General features: G+C 40.9%; 1 protein-coding gene across 4 annotated transcripts in view; it reads left to right on the top strand.

Annotated features, from left to right (window-relative positions):
• The first annotated feature begins 250 nt into the window (after positions 1-250).
• Positions 251-25006, top strand: part of LOC116283279 (trafficking protein particle complex subunit 9-like) — a 35832-nt gene continuing 11076 nt past the window's right edge. For 2 of the 4 annotated variants that reach the window (XR_012067195.1, XR_012067196.1), the window contains exon 1: positions 19963-20236. Coding sequence is in view for 2 of the 4 variants with exons in the window: in XM_072955142.1 (XP_072811243.1) it covers positions 6134-6183; positions 9575-9696 (172 nt within the window). In the remaining 2 variants the exon portion in view is untranslated. Of the gene's footprint in view, positions 281-2764; positions 2990-6046; positions 6184-9574; positions 9697-19947; positions 20237-25006 lie in introns of those variants that run through there. The other 2 variants (XM_072955142.1, XM_072955143.1) reach the window with 2 other exon arrangements.

The raw sequence follows: 25006 nt of genomic DNA on the forward strand, positions 1-25006 counted from the left end.
AACTTAATAATGGCCTCTAATCTCACCTGGACATACAGTTGTAACGTTTGAAATTGAGAATTACAAGTCCTCTCAAGTTGTTCTTTTTTTTAAGTACGTTTTGGTTACTGAGACCCTCGAATTCCCATATGAATTGTAGCAGCAGCTAGTCAGTTTCTGCAGAGGAGCCCCCTGGGATTGTGATCGAAACCACATTGTTTATATGAATTGCTCTAGGGAGCACTGCCATTCCAAGAGTGCTGTCTTCTGATCCAGGAATCTGCATGATGTGTCTGTCCAGGTATTTAGGTCTTCTTTAATTTTTTTTCAACAATGCGTTGAGTTGACATAGTATTATTTTACTTTTTTTTCTTTGCCTTTATACTGAGGAGAAGTGTGCAAGGTACTGGGATCAGAAGTGTATTTGAGCCCCGCCACTTGCTGCCACCATAGTCTCTGCACTCTTGCTTCACCCTCTATACAATCTTGCACAAAATAGGACCTCAGTAACTCTCGAATGAATGATAAAATGATTGTTGGATGATGCTTGAGAGCCTTTGTGATGATGTCTTATTCCTAGCCTTTCCCTTCTCCTTAACTATGCCCTTTCTCTTCCTAAACTCCAGCCTGGGTTTCAGCCTACCTGTGGCATTGATTTTCCATGTCTGTAGACTCTTCCTTTCACTGGTTCACGATAACGTTACATGTGGGCTGTGGAAACTTGCTAGATGTCAAGAAAGAGCAAATCCATTGCATGGCAGCATTTTTAGATTGTGGTATTCTTTTATTGATTCAAATTAAATCAGGCTGACCCCCTGAGCTCTCCCATGAGCTCTTTTCGCCTTCCTACAGGTGATACTGCTCTGGTTGCTGCATGTGCCCTTCACCCAGCCTTGGTTTTCGAGGTGAGTAAGTCACCATCAGTGGAGCCCTCTCTTTAAAAGATGAAGAGAACATTTGCTCCTTATCCCTGCTTGGGGACTTGGATGAGATGAGGCACCACATAAAGAATGGAGCCCCACCTCATTCTGACCCCTGCTCTTTCCATTCCTTTCTCCAGGGGAAAAGAGTACAATTCAACAGTATAAAGATTGATTGTGAGCTAATGAGATAGACAAGACAACCGAATATTTATTAAATATCCTTTCATGCCAGAAACAAATGTATTATACATACAAAAAGCACACAAAGCACGGTAGTACTGTGGTTACAAACATGGCTCCAAGTTCGAGTCCTGCTGTGGAGTGACCAGTCCTGTAAGTTGGAGAACTGGTAGGTTGCTTAGCCTTTCCCGGACTTGTTTTGTGTCCCACAGAGATGGGGCTCGCTAGGCGTCCCTCCCCCATAGAGGTGCTGACAGGTGTAAATGACGCGAGTGGGCAGCCCAAGCACAGCTGTTCGTTCCTCGTAAGTGCAGGATCGCATAGCTTTTGCGGTGATGGCTTTATGACCGCCCCGTGTAGACTCTCAGTGCTCCAAAGGGATGCCTTTTGGTTTGGAGGTGGGGTTCTCACTTCTGTAAATACCCAAGGATTGTATTATTGGGCCCTTCTGATTTGAATCTATTCTTTAGAAAGTACATATTGTAGATATGTTTTTCAACCATGTGTGCTTTTTTTCTTTTATTATTTACAGTTCTACCCTCTCATTTCTTGGTATGACTATTCATGGAATCCAGGAACCAGTCCTAAGCTACCTGCCTCTTCACACATTTTTCTGGTGATTTCCTTCCCTGAATAGAAGAGGGTTTTGCATAGGATATTATATTTGTTCCCCTTTTCTTCGAGTCTCCCTGTCTGTCTGCCCATCTCTCACCTGTCCAACTATCCATTTATGTACCGACTCATTCTTCTGACTTGTTCCAACAATCATTTCAGGTAGCTTACAGAATAACAGATACCAAATAAACAGGTGAGAGAATGGGGCCAAGTTCAGACAGTGAGGCTAGGAGGTGAGCCTGTTTGAGGGTTGCAGGTGTGAGACACATGCCTCTGCCCTGTGACTTATAAGATCGACAGTAAGAGTGTACCTGAGGCTCCCAGCAGACACAGGGAAACAGGGTTTGTGGGAGATGCTCACTGGCTCTGAAATAAATTTGTGGTTAGGAGAAGCCCAGCATTTCCAGCTAGTAAGTCTTACGAAAATATTTTGAGTGTCTTCTGAAATCAGAGTATTTCATCTTTTCTTTTGTCAGAGTTCTGTGTATAGTTGGTTACATTCTATACCTGGAAATTTCTCCAAAACTGCTTCCCACGTGAGTCCCATGGCTCGGGAATGGTGAGGTTTTGCTCATTGACGGGGTTTGGCCAGAAACATAAAATCACAGCCTCCAAGGAGCCAGGGATTTGAGAGTTATGTTTTGTCAGTGCTGTAGATTTAAGAAAATGTTTTCAATTTCTCTTCATCTGAGGCGGCAGCATGCTCTCTTACCAGCATCAGGAGCTCAGGGCCACGGGATGTTGCGGACTGACTGCACTGCCTTCAAGACAGCTAAGGTAGTCACTACAGGCGTGGTTCTTTTATGTAGTGCATTTCATGTTCTTTAATAGAAGGTTTAAACAGGGAGTTAATAAACTGAGTTAATTAACATTTGATAAATATGATGCTTTGTTGAAAAGACAGTTGTAGGCAGTATATAAGCTGTGAAGACTTTAAAAAACGTTTCATTACTGAAATTTCAGTAGGAAAGATTCAGTTTATCTTATTTATGCCTCTCTTTTAAAGTAACAAAGAAACAAGACAGAAAAACCAGAGGATGATTTCTGTTCTTCCTCTCGGCTTGCAGGTGCCCTCACCTCCAGTGGCATCCATCCAGACACCAGCACTGACACTGGCCGGGCTCAAAACTACCTCAGCCCTGAAGACACAACTGACAAATAGAAGGGGGCCACGCCCTGTTACAGCAGGTGCTCTCACTTTGCGGGTCCTTATGTAACTGCGAGGCGTTATTCAGGATCGCCCGTTCTACATAATGTGACGCTGCTGCGGTCTCTCCTAGTTATTTGTTTCTGTAAGTACTTGTGTATTTTCTACAATGTGTGGTACTATACATCTAAAAATGCTTTTTTCTGATGAAGAATAATGTGTATTTAATATAATGTATGAAAAAAGGGACAAAAGAGGCTATCCTGGTCCCACTACTCAGAGATAATAATTAACACTATAACATCTATTTTCTGTTCTTTTCGTCAATGTGTATCACCTCTGTCATAAAAACCAGTGAGCACTCTGTGCATGTTTTCTGTGTGGAGACCTCCATTTTCCATTCGGTTTATTACATGTTTTTCTACAATATTCTATCTCCCCTGGCATGATTTTTAATGACCAGTATAGCATTCTGTCTTGTGGAGGCATCGTCCATTTTACTTCAAACTTAAATAAACTTTTAAATTCCAAGTATACTTTACTGAAATAATGAAAAGAGAACTCTGGTGGTACCAGAAGTCCCCTTCATCACTTCCCCTTATTTCCTGAGAGTAAAAGCTGTTGACAATGTGGTATATATATTTCATGACGTTTATGCCTATGACATATATATATATATACACATACATACATAGATACATACACGTATGTGAGAAATCTATGTATATGTGTGTGTATATATGCTTTGTTGAAAAATAAGGCCATACTATAAGTTTTCTGCAGCTCACTTTATTCACTCAGGAGAATATCATAGACGTCCTGCCACTCCAGACTCACCCGGTCCTTTCAGATGAAGTGGAGGGGTCTCCTGATGTGCAGGTGTGGTCTCTTGTGAAAGGACACCTTAGGTGGGAGAGTGCTGTGGACAAGGCCCTGGACCGTGATGAAACACTGGCCCCCTCAGAGCCCACAGCTCACCGTGATTTACCGCATCATTGTCTTGATGGTGGACACTAAAGTTTTCTCCATTTACCACTGTCAGAAAGGATGTTTGACTGGCATCCTTCTTGTACAAACATTCCTGTGATCTTGTATGAGTATTCCTTTAGTTAAGGCTTCTGGAAATTTAGTCTCTGGATGTGACATTTACATTCATCACAGGCTCCTTTCAAGTGACCCTAGAAACTCCTTCTCCAGTGGGAAAAGAAAAGATGTGGAATTACTTATGATACCAATTCTCTGTCGCTGGATATGATTTCACTTCAGCTTTTCTTCCCACCATTGTAAACAGTGCTGTGAAAATGCCTTGACGAGTACATCTTTTTGAACTGATTTTTTTTTTCTAAATGAAACGATTCCTAGAAGTGGAGTTGAGTCTGTGTATACACATGTTTTTCAGAGTTTACATATCCATTGACATGTCATCCTCCAAAAAGGTCACTCACAGTTTGTTCTCTCACAAATGGACACTAGCTAGAATATCTTTTGAAAATATTTGCCAATATGATAAGCAAAAGTGGTTTTTCATTGTTTTAGTTTGCATTTGATGACCAGTGAGGTATTGAGCATTTTTCACTCATTAGCCACCTGACTTTTAAAAAGTGAATGATCCCTTTTGTCCTTTGCACACATTTAAGTGAGGGAGCTTCTTGTTGCTTTGTAACAGCTCTTTGTATGTTATGAACATTAACCCCTTGTCTTCATCATCATGTATCACAGATCTTTTCCTTGTCATTTCTTGCCTTTCATTTTATTCAGTTGGTTTATTTTTGTTGTGGCCCAAAATATTCTTAAGATCGTAAATGTCTTCTTTTTGGGTTTTATCTTTGGCATTATTCTTAGAAATACTTTCTTATAATGGTATAAATCTCTTCTGTAGGTTTTTTTATCTCTAAAATGGAGAGGATAATAGTACTTGTTATAGTGAGGGGAAGTTGAATTAATAAGAGCAAAGAGTTGTATCTGCTGTTATTACTACTTTTTAATATTTACATCACTATTTGTAATTTTTCTTGTGGTCATTGTGACAGGAATAGAATTTGTTCTTTCCAGGTGATTCTCTGATTGTCCCAGGACAATTATTGAATTCATACGTTGCTCTTTGATTAGAAATCCCACCTGTACAAAATACTTACTTACACTAGAGTCTCTTTTTGAACTCATGGTTTATTTCTGTCAATTTTAATTTCTTACTCCAGTACTATATCTTACATATCATAAAAATTTATTTAATATCTGACAGTGCAATTTTTTTTGATTCTTTTCTTCCATCCCAAATTTTCTTGGCTAGTATTATGACTTTATTATTCCTGAAGAATTCTTAAATACTTTGTTCAAGTTAAAAAAACAGATAAGGGTTTTTGTGGGATTTATTAGTAAGTTTTGAATTATCTTTAGGAGAACTTATATCTTTACAAAACTGCTTTCCTCCTTGCAATATGTTGATGTCTCTACATTCACACATCTTACTTTACCCCTCAGTACAGTCCTGTAGTTCCTCCAAGTATATCATGGGCATTATTTTTGAGTTTATTCCAGATTATTGTTCATGTTTTTGTTAATTTTGTAAGTGAGATTTTTTTGCTATTAGATTTTTTAACTGTTTAAACTGACACTTAGGAAGACAGATTCAGTTTTTAAATACTCACTTTGTAACTTGTCATTTAAAATTGTTATTATTAAGTACTTGTTTCAGAATCCTTTCTTTTCTGTTTTTAAAAATTTGTTTCCAAAATTATCAAAATGGTCATAGCCTAGTAGTATAGGTGGGGAGACAAATGGAGAGAGGTAGTGTGGCTCATGTACAAACTGTGAGCTGTTTCATTGGTGCCTTTAAGCTGGAGAAGCCACAGAAGTGCCAAGGTAAGACCAGGGATGGCTTTGTATGCACTTGAAAGCCAGCTTTCCTGCCTTTGTGGTGAAGCCTGCTGGGCGTGGCAGGTCCGATCTAGGTCATTGACTGCACAAAGTGCTGTGTCTGTGAGAACTGGAGACCAATGCCATGGGAAATGCTTGGTGCCAGGAACACTGCAGGTGAGCTGGGGAGGTGGTGTGTTAAGGGTTTTCCAGTCCTGGGAGTGGGAAGATCAGACTCTGCATTCAGATCTGAGTTTGAATTCATCCTCTCTTGTTTACTGGTCCTCTGACTTTTGTCAAGTTATATACCCTCTTTGAACTCCTGTTTTCTTGTCTCTCAAAATAGGAGAATTACGGCCTGCTGTTAGAGTGTTTGATCAGGGTAAATGATTTGTGTCTAAGATGCCACGTACAGTCACAAGCTCAGTTATACATGGGCTGCCGCCTCTTCTTCTGCAACACAGTGCTTAACAAGACATGGGGGTAAGCCAGACCCTAATTTGTGTGTGATGCAAGTAGGAACAAAATTAATGTCTTGCCTTTACCTAGCAGTATCCTTACTACTTTGCTTCATTTCCCTCTTTCCTCCTTTACTTTCCCCTTTTCCCTCCTCCACCAAAAGAGCCTGAGACTCTCTCAGAACACTACATTCAAATTACTTTAAAGGTTGTCTCATCCTCATGAAATGACAGTAACATAAAAAAAAATATGTACACATCCCAAATTTGATTGTATTCGATTTAGTCACACACACACACGCACACACACACACAATCAGGCTACCTCCCACTTGCTGAGGGAAAAGGACCACTTTTTCTGAATTTTCATTCACTGAGCGTGAGAGCAAAGCCTCTTACGCAGATTTTCACTTGGTTTCGTACATGGTGTTTTTAGTTGGATTTCTGCTTTGTGGCCATAGAAATATTCTCCTAATAGAAGAGAGGAAGTAGAAACATACATTCTGCTGAGATATTTGTGTCATCATATTTGAGTTGGAAAGGCCTTAAGACAGCATAGAGTCGTAAGTTTCTATGGGCGAGAATCCATGATAGTGTAACTTGGACAAGAACCTGGGTCTCCTTCCATTATGTCCACGCAGATGAAGAGGCAACTGGGAGGGGATGGCAGGGATCCTTCTTGCTTGAGTTCCAGGGTCTTGCTAGTTTTCATTGCTCAGCTGCCTTTAGTTTATGTCCATGTGGCCTCTCATGGGAAGGTCACTCTGTTCTGATAGACTGAGTTTCTAATCAGCAAAAAGCTCTGGACCCACTCATATTTTCCAGAGTTGTTCTGCTGACCTGCTGACACTTTATATAAATGAGAACTAAGAAAGTCCTGGATACAAAATCCTTAGTGTTATCGTTTGCCCACGGGTTCCACAGGAATGGGGTGCTGTCTCAGGCTGTCTAAGGCTAGATCTGAACAAAGATAGGGTGATAGGCTGTGCTGCTGGACCCTCCGCAATCAAATGGGATTTCCACCTTAGTTTTTAGATTCAGGCACATGAGTTCAAATCTTGCCTTTACCAGTTATTAGCTTAGTGACCTTGGGGAAGAAACTGTACTTTTTTGTGTACAATTTTCTTTGTCTGTAAATAAGTTCAGTATGTATTTTAAGGTTTTTGTTTTAGAACTGAATGAGCTAATTCCCTCATTTATACCTAAAATACTGATCAGGTGGTTCTATGCTGGTGACTTGGTAGTTGATTTCTAAGGGACTCGGCAGTGAGAATGGGGGGGTGGCCCCTGGAGCATAGAGCTTATATTCCAGAATATGCTTGTAAAAGCCTGGATGTGCAGTGGATTTGTAGTAAATATCCATTTCTTTCCTAATCTGCACTGAATGTGTATATATCTTTCTACTACTATGTGAACAATTTTTTATTGCAACATAAATCTCCTTGTAGTATTTAAAACATGTTCCTGTAACAAGAATACGTGAAATAAAAAAATCTGACTTTTATGTTCTTTTCAATAAGCAAAACAAAATAAATTAGAAAAGAAAAAATAGTTTTGAAGGAGTAGAAATATGTTTATTTCCGTGGAATCAATTCCATCTAATAGGTTTTTTGGTTGTGTTGTTAAACAGCACATAAAATTGATAGGTTGTGACATATTGGAAACGAGGAAACAGTGGAGACATACTACCTCCAATGCACTCATTTTGTTACCGAGTCCAAACTCGTTCTGCTCGCCGCATGACAGGCCAATAAATCGGGAGATGAGGTGTTGGAGCAAGGAATAGTGACTTTATTTGCAAAGCTGGCAGACCCAGAAGATGGTACACTGATATCCTGGTGAACCCTCTTCCCCAAGACAGAATTCAGTCTCCTTTTATACTAAAAAGGGCCGGGGGTGTGATTGGTTGTTGCAAACTTCTTGATGTAGGAATTGTTTGTCCTTGGAATCCTCTGTTCTTGCAGCTGTCCATGTGGGTCAAATCATGGTGCACCTGTAAAACCTCCAAAAAAAAAAAAGAAAAACAAAGTTTATTCTCTATTTTGCAACTTGCCAACTCTACATAAGTGCAGAAGAGCTAACATCCTTAAAGATCAGAGCCCGGAGAATAGGCTCTCCTGGATATTTCAGGCTAAAGGCAACTTTCTTTTACAATAGGTGCAGAGCTAGCAAGTCTGAGCCTAGAAAACAGGGCACAGGTTTAAAGCCAAAGGAACACATCTAACATAGAGTCAAATTTGTTCTTTTCTATTACAATTGCTTTTTCCACCTCATTAATAATTTTAGTAAGAAACATGAGCAATTTTTTTTTTTGCTTCTTAATAATGGATAAGTGTGTAAACTACATTTTTGTGAGCAGGTATGCTGTGCGGGCCTTGGGGTCACAGCAAATTCTTGTTGGGTGTGGTTGACCCTGCAACATGTGTGATGTCCTGAAAGTGTTGGTGAGGGTCCCCCTAACCAGGGGCTCTCTTCAGGAACCAGCATAAGGGCATTTACCTCTGGAGACCTCTTTTTCAGCTGCAGGAAATTTTTTCAGATACTGTGATTGAAAAATCACTCCACCTGGGGGGATAATTAGGGAATAAAGGAAGAGGAAAAGGGCTTGGAGTAGAGTAGAAGAGAAGGACAGAAGTTCAGGGAGCCTGGGACTTGGCAGCGGGGCCTCGGGAGAGAGGGGAGCAGAGGTGGGGAGGGGCCCGGCTACAGAACCAGCTCCTGCACCTGTCCCCGTGCCCAAGACACACAGCCTTTAATTGGCCCAGGACTCTCTCCTGTCTGGATGTCATTCTGGGCAGAACCTTGAGAATCGATGGTAAGGGGTGGGAAGCACTCACCTAGGGGGTCACTGAGGACTTTGGTCTGGTCCACAGTGCCTTTTCTGGTCATGTGTCTTCACTTGTCCTTTATCTTAGGATCTGAGGAACAGGAGCAAGGAACTCAGGAAGAGATCCAGGAAGACAACTGAGTGTGTTAAGAGACGACAGTTACAGCGACACAGGGAGTGAGGACACTTGCAGCAAAGTAAAATAACTTCACAACTGTTGCATCAGAGATGAGGGTGTGAGAGAGCCTAAGCCTGTCTCAGAGTGCAGGGGACAAGTGGAAAGGAATGGTAAAATTTCCACTGACATTTGAAATTTTGTTAAATAGCCTGCTACTTTTAATTGTATCACTTGAATGAATGCAGGTGTATTTCTGTGAGCATTTATAGGTGCACACAACCCCACCAGTCCCTCTTGCCCCCATCGGGGATGGGCTTTCTCGAGAACAGTGACCCTCCTGATTGTGGGCCACTTTGCGGGTCCTCGCCTGGGACCAGGCTGCTGCAGGGCACTGAGTCCCCAAGATACGGCCTGGGAGACACGACAGGAACATCTCTGCTCTTGACTGAGGGCCTCCGTTTCCCCCTGCAGTGTAAGAATGCAGGTGACTCAGTTAGAAGCATGCTTCAAAGCTGTCCGTGTCCTTGCCATCCAGAAGCGGAGTCGAAGCTTCCAAATTTCTCCAGAATGCGCTTTACATTCACTTTTGACAGGTGAGTGTATGTCCTTTTAGAAGTGAAAGAGTTTTGCAGTTTTCCTGGAATTACTCACCACTAGTCCATCTGATTTTTCTGTGCTAGGATTCAGTATGGCCTGCTAAAAACTCTGGCGTCAGATCTTGAAACCCTGATGAAAAGGATTATTTATTTTATTTCTTTATATGATAGTATTTTACTTTCAAAATTCAGAGTTTTCGGATATTTCAGGAATTTTTTCAGGGGTTGGAGAACCAACTTTGCTCTTACCATCCTTGTGACCTGTTGCTGTATGCCTCTCAGCTGTCTTCTGTCACTTGTGAGGCAGTTCCATTTGTCACCCTGTCCGGATTGTTCATGTTATAAAACATAAAGTCTGTAGAAGTACAGTCCCTTTTACTCTAAAGACATCCCACAAATACTACTTAAATCTGGGTGTGGTTTTTAGAAGACAGAATCATTAGAACATGTACATGCAGGTTGCTAGTGCAAAATCCCCAAATCAATACTCTAGCTCAACATCTAAAATCTGTCTAATCTACCTTGAATTTGTAAGGATAAGTGAAGCAGTTTGCTAAGAACTCAAGACCAGGGTTAGAATACAGGCTGGTGTAACTCAGCAGGTCCTGCCGAGCTGATGCTCTGCCAGAGGGCAGGGCCGAGTGGAGAGGGCAGGTCCTGCCCTCCCTGAGCTGACAGATTCATGGCAAAACCTTCACCAAGTGAAGAACTTGGAGTTTCTTCTAAGAACAGTGGGTTTGGAAAGAGCCGTAAAAGCGCGGGAATGACACAATCCCATTTGTCTCAAGTAGGGGAGAGCAGCTGTGGGGCCACTTGGGAGACTCGTGTGTCCAGGTGGGCAGCGTTGGTGGCTTCCACTTGAGCGGTGGGATGGTCAGTGGGTAAAAGTGAACAGACTGAAGGCATGTTTAGATGGTAAAAAGGCAAGGATGAATGCTGTCTGTGAAGGAGGGATGGAGTAAGGCCCAAGTTTCTGGGTGGATTAATCAGGTAAGTGATAGTCCTGCTGCGCTCTGAGGAGGGAAAGCTGCAGAGGGATTTCTGGGGGAAAACTGATGAGTTCAGTTGTGGGTAAAGTGAAAGGCTGTTATAGATGTGTGGTCTGGGAGCTCAGGTGAGAGTCATTAGTGAGTAGGTGGAGGGGAGGGCGACTTTCAAATCATTTTGTCTTGTGAACATACAAATAAGTATGAGTAATGACACACTTAACACCTGTATATTCTGGACTTAAAACCCAGTAACATTTGCTATATTGAGTGCAGAGGTTCTTAATTTTTTTAATAGAAATAAAATAAATAGAAACAAAATAGTGAAGTTAATGAAAATTTTAGAGTTGATGAGTGTCATTGTATGTATTTTGATACCTCATCTGTTTATAACCATAATCTACAAAAAGTTAACATGCTTAGCATAAGCGTTAAACAGAGTTACATGGCACACACTGTTGGGGGTGGAAGCTGATCTTCTTCAGCAAATTATGTAGCCTCTCTGTGCCTTAGTTACATTTTCTGTGACTGCTCCTGGGCCCCTCATCACAGCTGATTTCCTAGGCTAAATGATGGGAGGGAGGCTGCTGAAGGGAGTAAGAAGTGTCAACTGCTAGGGATAATGGAGACAGAGACAAAAAAAGATGAAAGCCGATAAACTGAGCACAAATACCCTCAAAAGAGAAAGAATCTCGCAGTGTTTTGAGCCACTAAGTGTAAGGGAAACAAAATCACGTGGACCCAAAGTTCTTGAGCATGTGAGTATTGTGGGTGGTAAGTTGTCATCAGAAAAGGGTTCAGAAAAGGCCTTTTGGTTTCCCTTGATGTTTCCAGTAAGGATGGGGAGCAGAAGCGAAAACCCTCCACTTCACAGTGGAAGCGGCTGTTTTGTGCAAAACTGACCAAAGGTTGGAAACCAGTCATTAGCGTTGCTGGCAAATGAAGAGACTTCTGGATTGGGTGAGGCGCCTGCTGTGACTTCCAGGTGACCTGCTGGCTGGGGGCTGTGAGGCGGGCAGTAGGTTTGCAGGGTGACCTGGGAATAATCCCTGCCTCTGAGGCTGCTGGTCTGACTAGCAGACCTGGGCACCCACAGTCCTAATGGGGCAGCTCGGGATGTGGCCTGGGACACCTGCCGTGCTGAGGGCAAGAAGAGGGCTCCCATAAGGGGGTGTCCCTGGGGAGAGTGGAAACGTTCTCCTGCAGGGGAGGAAGAGCCTCTGAGCTGGGGGCTGGATGCACAGGCAAGACCAGCGTGAGCACGGAGGGTTTGGGGAGCCGGAAGCCATACAGTGGCCGGAGCAGCCTTGTTCCTTAGAAACTGGAGGGGAAAGATGCTGACAAGGCAGGCTAAGATCAGACCGTGTGGTGGGTCATGAGTGACAGGAAAGGACTGGTCAGGCAGGCACGAGAGAACCCTGTGGGCGTCCCAGCTGGTGCGTCCCGCCCGAGGGAGGATTAGAGTTATAGACTTTGCCACTTATTAGCTGTGTGACTTTGAGCAATATCACCCCACATCTCTCTATATATATCTTCATCTGTAAAGTGACAGTGTGACAATCTCGTGTCATCAGAAGGCTTAGTTTAGCTCTGATCCCCTTTGTCCAGTCCTGTCAGTGCTGCCCTGCAAGGTTCCGCAGCGGCTGCTCTTACCCTGAGATGGGAGGGAGCAGAGGGACATTGTAGCACCCGAAGGTAGGAGGGGGTTGCTTTAAAAGCACACATGTAGCTGCCTTCAGCTGCAGACCTGCGGGAGTTTGGTTGATGGTCGTGGAGAGGACTTTGGAGGCCTTAGCATCGTCTTAAGACTTGCTTTCCCTTGAGGGCCGGAATTGCCTTTGCACATTAATGTTGAAGCTTTGGGCTTCTGGCAAAGCTGTTTTCAGAGATGGGTATATACGTAACATATCGTATAAAATAAAATGCTTTTATTTAATGTGTGGGACTTTGCAGCTGTTGGGAACAGCTCTGTTGGCCTGTTCTCCACGGAGGACACTAGGGGTCAACAGAGCGTGCGGGAGGGCAGGCAGCCCGACCTGCTGCTGCGGGGGTTTCTCCCCAGCACGGCGCTCTGCTGAGTTGACTCTTCTCTGAGTTTGGTTGCCAGATGAGCAGACAGCAAAGTAATGAGTTCTGGTGGGATTTCATAATGACAGGAAGAAATAGGGACCCGTAGTTTTTTCTGGACTAGAACACGCTTTTGGTTCCTGATCCATTGGGTTTCATTGCAGAATTGACAAGTTGTGTCTATTCTGGGACTTGATTGAAATAAACGTGCAGCCTAACAGTTAAGAGTTATGTTTTATTTGGCGGGAGGACTCGAGCCGGGATGACAGCCTCTCAGATCACTCTGAGGGACTGCTCCCAAGAGGTAGGGGAGGAGCTAGGATATAGAGGAGCTTTACAACAAAGACCAGGTAGTTGGAACAATAACAGATTGTTTGTTATCTTAAGAAAGCCAGGTATGTCAAGTTCAAGAATTTAGTGCTTTTCTATATACAGGAGGAAGCAAACATTTGGACTCACTGAATTTATTCTTTTGACAAGCTAGCACCTAGCTTTCTTGGGCCAGTATCCTGTCCTTTCTTATTCTGAGTCTGCTCATAGGGCGCCACTGTGAGTGGCTGCAGAAGCTGGGCTGCAGGCCTGTCCTCGCTGGGGGGTGGCAGCAGCCACTGATGACTTGGTTTCAGCATTCTTTTCTTACTGACATGGTTGCAGTATTTTCATTCACATTGTAGTATTTTCATTCACAGTGCTCCCCCTTGGTCCTAAATTCGACCAATATTTTGAGAGACATTTCATGAGGAATTTTGCCCCACGGTGCTAGTATGGCTCATTCCTAGTTCAGGTGAAGAATCTTCTGAGCTGCCATTCAATGTGTTAGGTTTTTTATCAGGCCCTGTTGATAGTAAAAGTTCTCTGGATCACCGGTCTTACTAGTCTATTATGATCCAGTAAATGTTTACCCTTCGTTGCTCATTCCCATACCTAGAATCACACTATTACAATTATTTTATGCAGGGTTATAAATGTTATCTATTTCTTCAAGATGTTTAGCCATCTTCAATCTTGTTGTACGCCTAGTTACACATTGAGAAATGTAACAGACAACAATTTTATAAAATAGACAGGATGTAAGTAATACAGCTAGTAACGTTAATAAAGTCACGAGTAAGAATTTAATAGTCGAGAAGTTATACTTTTGCGTAAAAATTCTGCTTGTGTTTCTGTTGAGTTTGAGTAATCTTATGAGAAATTTCATCTTTATGGCCAGGGTCAGAGTAGGTATTAATTGGCCAGGTGATGTCTCCCACGTTGTAAGATCAACAGTGTCCTAAACAGAAATATAATTTCTTTTTAGAATAAATTTTCTGAGGGCTATCTAGTTATAGCCTTGGAGTAGAGAAACCCACTAAGGTAACAAAGAAGTACTAGACATAGTTAATTTACCATAAACTTAACAAGTGGAGTAGTTCATAATCAAAGGTAGGAGAAATTATCAAAATAATTGGCATACAGGTCTGTTCCGGTGTCTTGGGTCAGGTGTCTACCTCAGACGACGTCTTCTTCTCATCCTGGCGTGGGTAGCTTTTTCTCCATTTGGGCATTGTTTTAAGGTGAGCAGTGCTCTATAGGCCAGTGCACTGCAGGGGCTGTTTCTGATAGGAAATGAATCCAAAATTCCGTTTCCTCCAGCTTTGGTGTGTATGGTCTAGTTAAGAGTACCTGATAGAGGGTCCTTCCATTCAGGTTGGAGACAGTTCTTTAAGTCATGCCTGTTCCAGTATGTATAATCCCCTGGCTGCAGGTCATAGGGGATTGGAACTTTACCCAAGGATCGATTACTGAGCTTCAGAAACAAACCGAGTGTATCCTTTCCATAATTCAATTAAACTTTACAGCAATGTGACATAACAGCAAGGAATGATATGGGAAGTGTCTTAGTAAATATAGACCTCAATTAACAAAACTTGAATTTAATATCCACTAAAATATAATCTTTTTTCTCTCTAAATTTACCCTCATTTTTCTCAAATATAACCAAATCAAGATTAATATGTTTACAATTTAAGTCTGATTATTTGATCATATAGGCTTTTTCAAATTGGCTGTGTTGGAACTTTGAATAAGGAGTCTCAGGATAGAATGTTAATAAGATTTGCTAAGGCCAGGAAAGCCACATCAAGGGCTTGTCATGGGTTTCTGTCTTACAGATTTAGGTAAATTCTTTTCTCTTTAAAATCCTTAAAATACTTTGAGACTCCTTTATCTGTTAGGAGATGATCTCCCTCATTTGTCTGATAGAGCCACTGGGGACCTAAGAGGTTTTAGTCTCTTGAGGGATCAGAGAGAGAGAAAAGGTAACTGTTCAAAGTCTGCTTACATAGGTATACTTTATGAAATTGCTGTGACTCATAAGTAGCTTAATGAGAAGGGTTTCTTTATCTCTGGGAAACAGGTTAAAAGCCAGTAGTATTTCAGACAAAATGAAAAATTATAACCATATTGACAACTTTACTCAGTCCCATGAAACTAATTCTTTTAATCAGAGTTTTCATTAGAACTTTAAAATTTCTTACCCACTTTAGTTCAGTGCTACTGTTTGAAATTTATTAGAACCAGTAAATCTCCTTGAAGAGAAAGCATTTTGCAAAATGATCAGAAGAAAACAATCAACTGTCTATAAATGACAAAAGATTTAAAAGCATGTTTAAACACCATTACACTACAATCGGTAAAGGAACCTTGTCACTATAACCACAATTATGAATGGAAACATTTTAGATATACCAGAATTTTAGGGAGTCCATGTAATTTCTAGAATATCTATGTTAATAATATTTTCTCATATAGTATAACCTAGGAAAGTTTATAATAAATTTGACAATACCATGTTATTTAACATGCCAAATGAAACTTAATAGTTAATAATCTCTCTTTCAGATGTTTCAGGGGCCTTCTGTAGCATCCCAAGGATGACTGGAGATTAAAAGAAATTTAATTAGAAATTGATATTTGGGGAGCTTGTTAAATGATTTAAAAACACTTGGTCAGGTAAACATATAGACCACTGTAAAGTAGTACTTATTCATTAACAAGAAAATATGTCAAAGGAAAAGCCAGAACAGATCAGCTAAGTGGTATAAGAAGCTTTACAATTAGTTACTGAAGGTGAATTAACATTTTAAGAAAATTTTGTCCTCTTAGAGAGAAAACCAAATGTAGTCTTGTACCAGCTTAATTCTAAGATTCATTTACTTTGCCCAAGATGATTCTAAACTTAGCCAATTCCGACCACGTAGAAAACACTTTCCTCAGGGTTTCTCTTCCGCGAGCCTTCCACAGCTTTCTATTCTCATATTAGTTTGTCCCTTAATTCCTCCTCCGTTCGGAAGTAACCAGCTTCAGGACAAAGTAGGTATTTTTCATTAACAAAATATAATTCCATTCCTTATATCTTCCTTTACACATTTATCTTACTTTCCTAGGATTCTGAGATCATTCCCTTTATTATAGAGAATATTTCAGGGTGGCACCAACCATTTATTAATATTTCTAAACACCTTTAGTTTCTCTATAAGAGGAAGTTAAATGTTAAGTAATTCATATTTCAATCTTATTTTATCTGAAAATGGCATAGCTATTTAATAAAATCCTATCATTTAACTTAATTTAGCACATCTCTAGAATTTAAAGATACCAAACATTTAGAGATTATCTTAAGCATACATTTAAAAAATATATTTTAAAGAATTTACCCAAAACTCTCATCTCATTTGCATTTAATTTACTTAAAATTTTACCACACCACTTTACTATTATTTTTGTTTTGACAACTCTGCAACAGATATAACAGGATCTTATTTGACTTTCATTAAACCTAGGTACAGTAAAGGTTTAATACTTAATATTGATGACGTTAAAGATGTCTATATTAATTAGAACATACTTAAATGAAACAACATCAAATATTATCTTAATATTGAATATTTTCCAGTTCACGTGAACCGGAAGGTCAATTTGGTCACTTTTTATTTTAAAAATATTTAATTTTTAAAGCTCTTATTTTTTATGTCAGTTAAGCAGAGCTCTTTGACTTTGTTTTTTGTTTTTATTTTTAGCTGTAGAAATATCTCACATCTATAATGTGTATGCCGGCTTATAAACAGACAAAAGCTAGAGATCTCATAGCTTCACTTTAAAACTTACTTATGAGATAGGTATAATAATACTTGGAGTAAGCTGAATTTGCTTGCTCAAATCACTAAGGCTTACTATTTATGAAACAGACATTTAAGATTTCTTGACAAAGTCTGAAGGACTCGTCAGAGTTCTGAGTTATAAAATGCCAAAAATTTCTTTGGCCTACAGTTTTATCTCTTTGAGCTAATTAGGCTCAGTCCTAAGTCACTGTTTGCTGTATTTACATTTCTGATCTGCAAGACAAAGACACACGCTTCCAGTTCCCCAGAGAACTGCTCTGTCACCCAGGCCCAATTGTATCTCCTTAATTTGCTTTTTGTATCAGTGAGAAGACCTGTAAACAAAGAATTCCATGTTTTAAAACTTTAAGGTTTACTTTATCTTGTCTTTGAAACCTTGCATAAAGCATTTAGTAAGGTCTCTTTTCCTTGAGTTATAAGTTAAACCCAGGGTAAAACTCTTATTATATTTTTTTATTTGCCACTGAATATCAGTTTTTAGTTTTTCGTTATATTGGAGGGCTCATGTAACTCTATTGGTTTCCTTTACTGTGTTCAATTAATATTATCTGAGGGACAGATATGTGCCAAGCCTTGTAATACCAAGAAGAGGAAGCATTTTTCCATTGAAACATATCTATCCCACAACATAATTAAGAAAAAGTTTTATATAAAGCCCATTTAAATATACCAATTTTACAAATTTTTACCTCAATTTTATTAAATCTTATACCTTTAATTTTTATATTTATTAGGTTTAATCAATAATTCCTATTTCTAGAAGGAGTGCCACAAGCCTTTTTGCGTGTGTGTGTGTGTTCATTGTATCTAATTTTATAGAAATGTCTCTGGGATCCCCAAGTTTCAGCAAAAGAGCTCAGGCCCTTCTCAATTTTTAATTTGATTAACTGGTCTGTTGTCCCAATCATTGATCAAGTATCTCAGTCTATATACATATATTTTTAACCCTATAAATACATATATTTTAAACTGTTGTAATTAAAACGGCCTTGTTTGAATTTTAATGTTGGGGTGTAGGAGGTGATCTCTTTGGCCCTATTTTTCTTAACTTTACATAATGTAGTATCAAAACCTTGTATCTAAATCCAAAAATGTCCATTTTATTTATCTCATTCAAAAAAACCATTTAAAAATATGTATCCATTAGGGGTAAGCTCATCTTTATTTTACCTACAGTTTTACAGTCCATTTTCCAGTTATTCAACCTAATTAACATTAATTATTCTAAGATTTATTAGCATCTCTAAAACCATTGATCTAAAAGGAAAAACACAAATGTACGTTTTCAAACCAGTTTTTTTTTTTAACTAAGTTCTTAGGTTAACCATTAGATATATTTTCCTACCTTTAAACTTGAATTTAATACTTACCAATAAAACAGCTGTTTATAATGGGAGCTCTTTCAACTTTCGCCAATTTAAAACTTTCCAAATTAAAGGATCCATCATATGGCTATCAATTTATATATATATATATATATATATATATGTTAACTAAAATAAAATAAAATATACATGTATATTTTAAACCAATAAGATGAAGAGGCTTTTTCACATGAGAGTGGAGGTGTTGCCTAAATAAAATTCAAAAGTTTACTCTCCAAAAGCTAAAGGCCTTTGTGGTCCAGGCTGATGAACCGAAGGTTAAGATGGCAACATATCTAAAAATTGGTACAATCAAAGGATTGTTGAGAATCCCAGTTTATTTGTTTGGCCACAATATGTACACAATACTTGTACCTTTTGTATGGCAGAGTTAAAAGCTTCCTTTAAAAAAAAATGAAACACATATATAAATACATACACAAACATAAAATACTCAGAGAAAGATAAAATGTTTACATTTCAAAGACATAGGAAGAGAAATCCAAGTTCCCCCTAAAGGGGAGTTTGTTTTTATAAGTTAAGAATTCCAAAAAATGTTTTTATACGGCCTGGTTATTTATTTTCAGAATGAGTTTATTTTTTCTAATTCCCAAGTAATTTTGTAAGTTTTGCACGTATATAAACCTGGCTGTGGTATTAGTTGGAGGCTGGCAATCTGTCATTTATTTTTCTTTTCTTTTGTTTTCTGGTTTTTTTTTTTCTTTTTTTGAAAGTTCTATTCCCCATTCTAAGTTCGGGTTGTCAGAATAAAATTGCTAGTAAGTTTTCCCACAGGGACAACTCTATGCCATGAATTCTTTGCCCCTACCACTCCTGCAAGTTTCTCTGTCACCCAAGAAAGCTGTTACCAGCCAGGAGGACGGTCCCATTTTTGGAGTTGAAAGGTTCCTCATAAGCGTTTTACTTTTATCCCAAAAAATTTAATAGAGGTAACCAAATTGAGGAAAACATTAGACCAGCTTCTTACCTAACCACTCAGTCCTGAACCAAGTGTCTTCAACTTGGACCCACTTCGGACGTCTCCACTGGGTGAGTATTTTCCTGGTATGTTTCCACCAGCCCCACCTCGGACGTCTCCTCAAGGTGGGTATTTCCCGTTATTTTTCAACCAGGCCCCACCCAGCATGTCTCCACTGGGTGGGTAATTCCCCCTAGTCTCTTTCAACTGGAGGGCCAGGTACCTGGATACACCGCCAAATAAAACTCAGGATCATCAACAAATATGGGAGATCTGAGAACCAGGAGAGACCCACCCAAGTTCATCTGGACTCCCCGAGCAGGCGGATGGGCACAAAGGGCCACTGCTGGTACCAAGGCTCCGGTTACTTGGAGAGTTCAGGTGGAGAGAAGCCTGCTCTGGGTCCCTTCATGGTGTCCAAAACTGTTGATTGAAATACATGTGCAGCCTAAAAGTTAAGAGTTATGTTTTATTTGGAGGGAGGACTTGAGCCGGGATGACAGCCTCTCAGATCACTCTGAGGGACTGCTCCCAAGAGGTTGAGGAGGAGCTAGGATATATAGGAGCTTTACAGCAACGACCAGGTAGTTGAAACAATAAAATATTGCTTGTTATCTAAAGAAAGCCAGTTATCTCAAGTTCAAGCATTTAGTGCTTTTCTATGTACCGGAGGAAGCATACATTTGGGCTCACTGAATTCATCCTTTAGACAAGCACCTAGCTATCTAGGGCCAGTATCCTGTCCTTTCTCATTATGAGTCTGCTCAGAGGGCACCATTGTGACTGGCTGCAGAGGCTGGGCTGCAGGCCTGTCCTTGCTGGGGTCTGGCGGCAGCCACTGATGTCTTGGTTTCAGATATGGTTGCGGTATTGCTTACTGATATGGTTGCGGTATTGTCATTCACATTGTAGTATTTTCGTTCACAGACTGATTATGGATAATCTGGAACCTTGGAAAGAACGGAGATGGAATTACTGCAGGTAACTTCTACTTTAATAAGCCATGTGCAAACATAAACATGGAGGAAGCATACAAAATGATTTGGTGGTGTAGGGAAGGGTTTCTGCACATTACAGAAGAAGGCAAGGCAAAGTTCCTCTTCCTTGTGTGTAGGGACGTGAGTCCACCTTTCTTTTCTGTAGTGTTTTCTGAGAAAAGTTTATGGTAATTAACCAACATTGATAAACTGTGGCACACATTGCATTTAAGAGCTGGCCGGCTGCAAACTTGTGTATTGGACAGGTGGATTTCATAGGCAAGTGGTCAGGGGGACGGGAGAGAGATGGAGCCCAGGCCTCGGCCCAGATTCAGGTTTAAATCGCCATTTTCTCACCATAGGGCCTTGGACTTGAATGTAACCTCCCATAAACTGTTGGTGAATCTGTGAAATGGGCATGATCATATTGGTTCTTCCTGGGTTTGTTGTAAGTTCTAAACAGTATTATAACACACATGAAACAACCCACTGGCACTTAGCAATGTTCACTGTGTGCGTCCGCCCCACTTGGCGTGTGTCAGAGCCGTAAAGGCAGCATGTGTCTGTTGAGGATGCAGTGGTAGCCCCTTGAGTAGGTTATGAATTTGGTGATTTCCTTTAATCCTTGTAACTCTGGGTTCCATTGGCAGTTATTTTCATGGACAGATGAGGAATCTTAGGGTAAAGAAGACTGTGTAATTTGCCCAAAGTCAGACCATAATTTTGGGTGCAGGGGCCTCAGTTCAGCATGGGCCCCTGGGCTTTCTGCCCTCTCCATTCATCACCAGAGCCAGACGTGGGGTCACCTGTCTCCCAGCCCACAATATCCAGCAGGCAGCAAGACACACCTGGCCCTGTGCTGCTTGAGCAAAAACTCCGGAGAGGAGACAGGTACTAAAGGGATAAACGTAAAAACGGACGACTGCAAACTGTGATCAGCTCTGAGAAGGAAAGGAACACTCCTCGCCGTGCAGAGCTGGGAGCTTTCCCGTCGGGGCTGCTCTGGGGGCGTTCGTCTCAGCTAAACAAGCTCTGCTGCTGCCCCAAGGCAGGGAGGCAGGGCGCGTGTGACCAGGTAGACCGGGCCTCGTTGATCATACTCATTCCCCATTAAGCGGCAGCTGTCACGGGCACTTACCTAGTAAGCAGATGTCGGCCATAATCATCACGCATTTTGCTTGGTAGTTTTATTGGCCCCACCTTTGAGATGAGGTCATTGAAGCTGGGGAGTTTGCTGCATGCCCGTGATCACCATGGAAATACCCCCACTGGTCTTTCCACCTAGACTGGTGTGGCTGTCATGTCCCAGCCCTGTGAATGGCATTGTGTAGCTTCTCCCAAGTGGCCCAAATGACTGACATTGATTTTTTTTTAATTAGTAGGAAATGTTATGTGACAATTAGTGAAAAAGGTAGTAAGAAATTGTTTGGAAAACTAGAATCAAATCCAATACTTCCCCAGCTGGGGGAGCGTACCCTATGTCACCCACCCCACTCACTGCCTGGCACCTCCTCCCTGCTGACTCCGTGTTCAGAAGCCACTCTGAGCCTTTGAAGAACATTTTGCCTCATGGCACTTTTGACTAAGACCTGCGACCTCTCTGTCCCTGGTTCACTCTCTCTTCAAGGTCATTTAAATTTTATGCAGGCTCCTCCACTCAGATGTGAGACTAGCCCCTTTAAACTTCTTGATGCAGCTCCTTAATGAAGATCTTGCGAAGGTAACCTAGCCAAAGCCTGGGAGGTAGGCACATAGTGACTGTAACCTCCGCACTTTGTGAAGTTCAGAATCAGAGGGGTGGGAGACTCAGGAAAGGCTTTTTTAAGGTAGCAAGGGGAAAGTGAAAGGATGCAGGCTGTGTGAGACTGAAACATCTCTGGTCCCAGCCAGCAAGGATCCTGCGTTCAGGATGGTGTGTGGGGAGTGCAGAGTTCTCACAAAGAAAGAAATGGTGGGATGGGAGCTGGGACAGTTAGGTTTTCACTAGGGAAGGAAAACGTGGGCTGAACATTTCCTGCTTGAACAAGAGGACTGTGACATGATGTGCTTGTATTTTGGAGAAGGGTTTTGTGGGGACAGGCCTAGGGAATACGCTCCTGGCTGGGGAGTCAGCACAACAGAGAACCACTGAGAACCTGGCCGAACCCAGGGCCCCTGCTGGTGGAGGGCCTGCCCACAAATTCGAGCCTTCGGGGCTGCTTCTGTCCCTTAGCTGGGGCCTCAGAGCTCCCTTCACAACCCAGTCCTGTTGATACAAGAAAAAATCGTAGGGCATAAGAAGGGCTGTTTCCCAGGCTTTGCTTGAGCCTCTGGGACGTGCCCCGCCAGATGTGGGTCCTTGCCTTCGTGCAGGAAAGAATTGAAGAGAAAGCCACTGTTGAGTAAAGGTAGATTTATTCAGAGAGATATATTGAAAGGCAAGAGAAAGGCCATGAGGTGTGGGGGTTGGATGCTCGTATTAAAAGTAGGTACACACACCACGGACAGAGTGTGGGACTTCTCCGAAGAGGGAGAGAGAGGGGTGACCGAGAGGCGGAGCTGTGTTGCTGGTTTTCATGGGCTCGGTGGTTTCATATGCTAATAAGTAGAAGGACCTGCCTAAGGGCAAGGGGCTGGGTTTCCCAGGGAGTTGGCCATTTCCCACACTTTGACCTTTTGTGGCTAGCCTTGGGACTGCCATGGTGCCTGGGGGCGTGTTATTCACCATGTTACTGTTACAAAGGGTGTATAATGAAGCTCAAGATCTGCTAGAAGTTAAATCTCTTCATCCTGAGCCTCAAGGCCTATTGGGGTTGAATCCTTCACCATTTTGATGTTAATTACTGTGGCCTCCGTTGAATGGCTGTGCTCTGCCCCCTTCCATCCTGTCTCACTGTGATGACACAGAGAGAGCAAAGGCCTGGTCCTGCCTGTGCTCCTGCATTTAACAGGGCGTGGGGTGGGGTGGGCTGAGGATGATTGAGTGGTGAGAAGGATGTTTCAGATTTTCCCACGTGGGACATGGGGACCTGCTAGCAGCCACCGCAGATTTATCTCATGGAAATTATGGCTTCTGTCACACATCTTTTTCTATTTTTCTTTTTTTCTAAGTATTTAATCTAAATTTAATATCAGGTGTTTTTGGAAAGAAATTTCTCTTTTTCTTTTCTTTGGGGCTCTTTTGGGGGGTAGGTATTTAGGTGTATTTATCTGTTAGTGAAGGCCCTGGGGCTTCAACCCAGGACCCCGTGCACGCTTAGCACACGCTCTACCACTGAGCTCTACCACCCGCCCCATCATCTTTTTCTTTTTGCTTTAGCTGCCAAGAATCTTACAGCTGAATTTCTAGTCAGCATTTAACACTTACCCTGACTTCATGGCATCCATTTTTATGACTTTGCCTCCCCCTGGATTCATTTAAGTATTGAATGTCCATTTTCTCTTCACTCTCATTTTGTCTTTTTGTTGTTATGGTTGTTAAGCTGTGTTTAAAAAATTGTTTAATTTCTCTTTTAGCAGGAAGCTGAAAGTAAATAAATATGTAAACAAAATTATCACACTTAAATGCTTTTATATATCCTAAGCTGTTTAGTAGTTACTTAAAAACTGAATGGAATATTAAAGTGATAACATTTTAAAATTATTTTTTAACTTTTTATAAAGGTATAGCTGATTTACAATATGATATAAGTTTCAGGTGTACAATAGATGCTCCATTTATAGTTATTGTAAAAGAATGGCTGTATTCCCTGTGTTGTAAGATACATCCCTCTAGCGTGTTTACGTTACATGTAGCAGTTTGTATAAGAAAGTTGGGTAACGCCAAGTCTGGGGAGTGGCTGTGTCTGACCCAGTTTCATGGTCACCCTGCCTGTCAGAGCCCAGGCCCTCACTCCTGTCTGCATGGGAATGAGTGGAGGCAGCTCTCATTATCGCTGGCACCACCCTCTGAGTGGCAGTGACATCAGTGACTGTGGACATGCAAAGTGTTGTTCCAGTTGCTTTACATGTATTTCTTCATTTAATATTTAAAGCCTTCCTGTGAGGAATCGATTTATGTTTTTGATGAATAATACACTTTATTTTTATTTTGATAGAATTCAAGCCTCTAGAAAACTTACAGGGGTAGTACAATGAACACTTAGATACAATTCACTTAAAGGGCAGTATTTGTCCTTTTGTGTCTGGCTTATTTTAGCATACTGTTTAAAGGTTCATCCATGTTGTAGACTGAAACAGTAATTTTTTCTGTTGGTTTAATAATATCATTTTTCTTCTTTTTTGTTTTTGGTCTATTTAAAAATAGTTTCATTGAAGTCTAGTCAGTTTATAATGTTGCATCAGTTTCTTCTTTACAGCACAACACTTCAGTTATATAGTAACACACATGTATTCATTTTCATACTCTTTTTCAACATAAGTTACTATAAGATATTAAATATATTTTCCTGTGCTATACAGTATAAAGTTGCTGTCTATTCTATACATAGTCAGTATCTGCAAATCTTGAACTCCCAATTTATCCCTTCCCACACCCTCTCCCCTCTGGTAACCATAGTTTGCTTTCTATGTCTCTGTGTCTGTTTATGTTCTGTAGATAAGTTTGTCTTTTTTTGTTTTGTTTTGTTTTGTTTAGATTCTACATATGAGCGATCTCATATGGTATTTTTCTTTCTCTTTCTGGCTTACTTCTCTTAGAATGGCATTCTCCAGGTCCATTCATGTTGCTGCAAATGACATTATTTTATTATTTTTTTATGGCTGAGTAGTAGTCTATGGTATAAATATACTACAA

This window comes from Vicugna pacos, chromosome 35 (genome assembly GCF_048564905.1).
Source record: "Vicugna pacos chromosome 35, VicPac4, whole genome shotgun sequence".
In the NCBI taxonomy this organism is placed as follows: Eukaryota; Metazoa; Chordata; class Mammalia; order Artiodactyla; family Camelidae; genus Vicugna; species Vicugna pacos.